Genomic DNA, 6000 nt, shown 5'->3' with positions numbered 1-6000 from the left:
CAAATCCCAGCAACCACATGGTGGCTCACAACCATCCGTAATGAGATCTGATGGCCTCTTCTGGTGTGCCTGAAGACAGCTACAGTGTACTTACACATAACAATAAATAAATCTTTAAAAAAAACAAAACAAAACAAAACAAAAACCCTTCTGTCTCAGCCTCCCAAGTGCTGGGATAACAAGCATGTACATTCAGCTAACAATCTGACTTTGCCCCTCATCCTGAGCACTGACCCCTTGACCCTACGAGCTCCTTAACTCCAGTACTCATCCTATTGTCACTCCAGTCCTTCAGTGTCCCAGTCACTTTCCACCCTCCTATGAACACTCATCCTGACTGCACAGAACACTCTCACCCAACCCTGGCCCTCTTGCCCCCACAGAGGACACTTACTCTGGTGGGCATGGTTCTGTGTTGCAGGCACGCTGCCTCTTGGGCAGTTTACTGTGGGCACTGCAGTAGTGTGGGGCTACCGCTGAGCTGTCCAGCTGATTTCGGCACTCCACCACTTGGACCTGGCTGCCTGGGGGAAGGGAGAAGCAGTCTTAGCCCTGGCTAGTTCAGAGAAGCTCAGGTTGGCTGCAGTGCTCATCCCTGGCCCGCACCCGGGCCTCACCGCCTGCACACTGGGCTGAGCATTTGGTCCAAGGGGCATAGTGCCAGGAGTAAGGAGGCAGCGCATCCCGGGCAATGGGTGCATTGAAGCGGTAGCGGAGAGCAGGCAATTCTGCCTGGGCCAGCACCTAGAAGTACAGGACTCAGTAGTTGGAGGTGTCGTGGAATCCCCATCCCCATAGGATATTCAGCTCCTTCTGTACTTGGCCCCCAGCCTCTTTGTTACCATGATGATGAGAGATGCATTAATGGGTCCCAGGGCTTCTAGGCTCTGTGCCTGGTCTGGCCCCTGCCGTAGATGAAATGTGGTCCCAGCCAAGGGAAGGCGGTGAGGTTGCGGGGTCCCAGGTAGCCCCTCCAGTAGCAGAGACTCTTGGTCTCCCTTTAGGGCTAGGTTAAAACACAGGGATCAGAACTGAAGTCATTCTGTCTGTTCCCCAACTCCCATGGAATCACAATCGTTATCCCTCTGTCTTTGCTTACCCAGGTGACTAAGGGACAGGTTCAGATCTTGGATGAAAATGTGGACTGAGCCTTTGGGGATCCAGACGACGTCCTCATACCCTGGGTGGTGAAATTCAGCTGTCACCCTCGACATTCTCCTGTGTCCCTCATCCTTCATACCTGATGACTGCAGCTAGCTATTCCATGCTACATGCTTAGAGGGATGTATCACTACAAGCTCATTTGGACCTTATAAAGTAAATGGACCATTGTTCTCATTCTCTGTCTCTGTGTTTCTGTCTGTCTGTCAGTCACACACGCACATACACACACACACACACACACACACACACACACACACACACAGAGGAGACAGAGAGAGAGAGAGAGAGAGAGTATAGGTAGAGGACAATTTTCAGGATTCTGTTTTCTCCTTCCACCGGTGGGTCCTGGAGATCAAACAAGTTCTTAAGCTTCCACTTTACTGACTGTGGTGGTTTGAATATGCTTGGCCCAGGGAGTGGCCTTGCTGGAGGAAGTGTATCACTGTGGGCGTGGGCTTAAAGACCCCTCATCCTAACTGTCTGGAAGGTAGTCTTCTGTTTGCCTTTGGAACAAGTTGTAGAACTCTCAGCTCTTCCATCGCCATACCTGCCTAGATGCTGCCACACTCCTACCTTGACAATAATGGACTGAACCTCTGAATCTGTAAGTCAGCCCCGATTAAATGTTGTTCTTTATAAGAGTTGCCTTGGTCATGGTGTCTGTTCACAGCAGTAAAACCCTAAGACACTGACTGGACTATCTACTTATCTCACTGTGTTCATCTCACAGATTGTAAAACCAAGGCCCAGAAAAGCTAGGCAGCTCACCAGGGGTTTACAGGTAAGAAATAGCTGGATACAACTTGAACCCAAAGTTGGCTGCCTCTTAGAATAGATGGATCTAATTCCTCATGTCTTACTGAGCAGTGAGATTGGGCTAAGGCTGAGGGAAAAGGTTACCATGGAAGTCAAAATCCTTACAGGTGACATTTTGTGATTTGAGTGTCAGACTGGGTCTTCCATGGGGTACCACTATTGACTGCTTAGCTGTGACCACTACATCTTTGCTCACCCATGCTCTCAAAAGTCTTAGCTTCTATGTCTGGACTCTCATATTGTCCTCTGTGTGGGACTCTGCAGTCTCATTCCCTTTGGGCTGTATCTCTGCTTCCTAATCTAGTCAATATCTTACCACCAGGGTGCTGCGGACACTCCAGGGGTTGGGATCAGTCAGGTACTTTTAGGCCTAAGAATGCCTCAGTCTTTCATCTCTCTTTCCTTGTTCTCTTATCACTCCAATGTTCTTTGACATCTTTACCCCATCTCCCAACCCAATGTTTTTTTGGTTCTCCCAACATTTCTCTTTACAGACTATCCTATCCCAGTCACTTGGATGTCTACACAGACTCTTCCCTGGTGCACATCCCAGAATCATGAATGGCAGACACCCTATCCTCTAACTTCTAAATCTAACTTTTTTCTATCTTTTATCTTTGTTTGTATGTGTTATGGGTTATTTTTAAGTATATATATATATATATATCTGTGCATGTGGAGCTTAGAGCTCAGTCTCGGGAACTGTTCCCCAGGAGCCATATTTTTTTTTCTTTTAAGCTTAAAATTTAAAAATTACTTATTAGTTATGTAAAAAAAAAAAATGAAATCCTAGACTTAACTCTTGCTTTTAATTTTTTTTCCTGGGGTAATGGCAGATGTCTTTACTATCAGCACTCAGGAAGCTAAGGCAGGTGAGTCTCTATGAGTTCTAGGTCAGTTTGGTCTATACGAGTTCCAGGACAGTGAGAGCTACACAATGAGACCCTATTTGTGTGTGTGTGTGTAGACCAGAAGACAGCACCAGATCCTCTGGAGCTGGATTTACAGGTGGTTATGAGACACCTAATATGGGTGCTGGGGACAAAACTTGATCCACTGTAAAAATGCTCCATGCTCTTAGCCGCTGAGCCACTTGTCCAGCCCCGACCTTGATTTTTGAGGCATTACTCACTGGGACATAGTACTTTTAGATCAGCCTAGACTGGCTGGTTAGTAAGTCTCAGGGATCCTTCTGACTCTGCCTCCCCAGAGCTATGGTTACAAGCATCTGCCATTGTGATTAGGTGTTTGTATAGGCATTGGGGATCAAACTCACAGTCCTCACTCTCCTTTGTCAAGCATATGTCATTGACCAAGTCACCTCCCCAGCACTTTTCGCACTTTGTTCCTAGGCTCTCCTTGATCTCTCAAGAGAGGTTTATAGCGTCCCTCTCACCTTTTGCACCCTTATTCCCCAAACCTGAATCTAGGCTATAATGTAATCTAGGTTTTGTGTGTGTGTGTGTGTGTGTGTGTGTGTGTGTGTGTGTGTGTATCAGGAACACACACACACCAAGAGCTAGTTCTTTCCTTCCATCTTAGGTTCTGGAAAATGTCAGGCTTGAGGTAAGTATTTTTACGCATTGAGCTGCCTGGTCCATGCCCCGATATTTTTTTTTAAATGTAGGCTCTGCAGATCAAAATGAGGCCTTCACATTTGCATAACAAACCCTTTACTGATTGAGCATTTCCTCAGGCTAGAAGTTTTAGTCCTTTTTTCCTTTCTTTTTCTCCCTCTCTCTCTCTTTTTTTTCTTTCTTTCCTACCCTTTTTGTTTTCTTTTTTCTCTTCAAGTTATGGTTTCTCTATGTAGCCCTGGTTGACCTGGAACTCACTCTGTAGACCAGACTGACCTCCTCTAATTCAATGATTCATTTGCCTCTGCATCCCTAATGTTGAGATTAAAGTTGTGTGCCACCACTGCCCAGGGCAGATGTTCTAGTCTTAAACCAACCAAGCAACCAAGCAAACCATCCCTAATCTAACCCTGCCTGGAGAATAACACAGGTACTCTGTTACTCATTCTTTGTGGTTTCTGCCAACCATATATTATCTAGGCACAATCCCACTGGCAATGCTTTCAGCTTCATCGTTCTAGAACCCTCTCCCATCCCGTTCCCTGGGTGCTCTCTTTCTCAACCCAAGCTGAAAAGGGTGTCCTGAATGTCTTCTTAGTTCCCTGATAGTAAGACCTCTACTAGTACAGAGAGTTCCCCAACTCCTTAGACTCACAGGATAGAAAATGACCTTGTACCCATCCTGAAACCTCAAGGATGATACAGGAGAGATCTACAATCCCAACTCATGTATTTCTATATGCTAGATCCCAAGTCAGTAGCTAAGGCCCTTCCTAATTATGATGGTGACTGGACAACATTGATTGTCACCTTCACAGGATCTAGAATCACCTTGGAGACAAGTCTCTGGGTAGTTATGTATGCTTTTTAAAATAAGGTTAACTGAAGTGAGAAGATCCACCCTAAATGATGTAGAGAACCAGACTGCACAAAAGAGGGACAAAGCTAAGTACTATAATGTACTGTCTCCTCAAACTGCAAGATAAACTCTCCCCCTTCTCTCTCTCTCTTTCTCTCTCTTTCTCTTTCTTCCTCTCTCTCTCTCTCTCTCTTTTTCTCTCTCTCTCCCTCCCTCCCTCTCTCCCTCCCTCCTCCTCTCTTTCCTGGTGAGGTATTTTGTCTCAACAAGAAAATTAAGAGCAGTTCTGTACTCCCAGGACATTTGGGGCTCCCCAAGACCCTTACTATACCTCAGATCCCACAGGATCCCCACATCTAAAGAATTACTGGTTTGGGCTACTATAATGAGACTAACCCTGATCCAAGTCACACGAGGGATGCAGAGGGAAGGATTCTTACCAGTTCCCGGCAAAGCTGGGTTAAAGACCCCTTCAATGGTCTCACAGGCACTGCCATCACCCCCACACACTCGGCATTTGTCCTCTCGGAGATCAGAACCCAGGACCCTGTCACAGCCCACATGCTGCATGGGGAGATAATGGTTGTATTGTTGGTGTCATGGAGATGTCTTCTTCCCCTAATCTTCTCCCCAACCTTATTTTCTTCCTCCCTGGGAGTCTCCTCTACCTTGCACTCGCCACTGACACAAATGTCCACCGTATCAGGGCGGCAGGGTGTTCCATCCACCACAGCTGCTGCTCTCTCCGTATAAAAGTTGAAGCCTTCTGCTAGGCAAGTCAGCGAACAGGCCTTCACGCCCCCTGAGGGGCATGGCCCCATCAGACTTGGAGCCAGGTCGCCCTGGAACTCCCTGCCTGAGGGGACAAGAGCAACAGACCCCAGACTCCATGGACAGAGGGAACAGGGAAGTTTCCCTACATATAAAGTACCATTGAGTTGTATCAAGGACAACTGTCTCCTTGAGCAGAGAATGAGGGCTCCATGAGTCTATAAGCCAATTGCTATTGTACTCAATGGTCCCACAGCCTCTGGGAGGTTCACTCACCTCCTCGGTATGTCTTCCATGTGTAGAATTTTCCACGGAAAGGGACACTGTCAAATTCAGAGCACTGCATTTCTCTGAAGTCCTGGGAGCCAGGTGGACAGTCCTGGGGCAGGTATGAAGACATTAGGGCAGAGAACTGTTGTCTTGGGTGGCAGGAGTGGAGTGAGACTAGAGGCAGGAGTCCAGGTGAGGGTGAATGGTGTCCACTCTAGCTATGAAGGTGCATATGAGATGTTTTGTGTGTGAATATTTGTGTTTGTGTTGTTGTTTGGGTATTGGCATTGAAGCACTTTAAAACCATTTTCCCAGCTCCTGTGTATTTATTTTTGAGACAGGCTCTTATCGTACTGCTCTTATTTGTATTGCTCTTAAGTTGGCCTCAAACTTGTAATCCTCCTGCCTCAGCTAAGCGCTCATAGGTGTGTACCACCATACCTGGCTTATTATATGTGAACTGGGTGATATTAAGTTAAGACTGAGCTGGAAGTAGATACCTGTGTCCTGAGTTCAAACTTTTCTTAAGAGAGGAGGTTTAAG

The 6000-nt window shown here is 46.7% G+C and overlaps 1 protein-coding gene across 8 annotated transcripts in view; it reads right to left on the bottom strand.

Moving 5' to 3' along the window:
• Adamts10 (ADAM metallopeptidase with thrombospondin type 1 motif 10) overlaps positions 1–6000 on the bottom strand; it is a 32845-nt gene that overhangs the window by 4181 nt on the left and 22664 nt on the right. For 5 of the 8 annotated variants that reach the window (XM_031349983.1, XM_031349987.1, XM_031349990.1 and 2 more), the window contains 7 exons: positions 5464–5566; positions 5085–5218; positions 4857–4980; positions 1100–1180; positions 843–1006; positions 618–744; positions 395–524 (listed from right to left, as the gene is read on the bottom strand). In XM_031349983.1, the coding sequence (XP_031205843.1) occupies positions 395–524; positions 618–744; positions 843–1006; positions 1100–1180; positions 4857–4980; positions 5085–5218; positions 5464–5566 (863 nt within the window). Of the gene's footprint in view, positions 1–394; positions 525–606; positions 745–842; positions 1007–1099; positions 1181–4856; positions 4981–5084; positions 5273–5463; positions 5567–6000 lie in introns of all 8 variants that reach the window. The other 3 variants (XM_031349982.1, XM_031349984.1, XM_031349985.1) reach the window with 2 other exon arrangements.

This window comes from Mastomys coucha, unplaced genomic scaffold, assembly GCF_008632895.1.
Source record: "Mastomys coucha isolate ucsf_1 unplaced genomic scaffold, UCSF_Mcou_1 pScaffold4, whole genome shotgun sequence".
Lineage (NCBI taxonomy): Eukaryota > Metazoa > Chordata > Mammalia > Rodentia > Muridae > Mastomys > Mastomys coucha.
The sequence above is the reverse complement of the archived record's forward strand: the minus strand, read 5'-3'. Positions and strand labels throughout refer to the sequence as shown.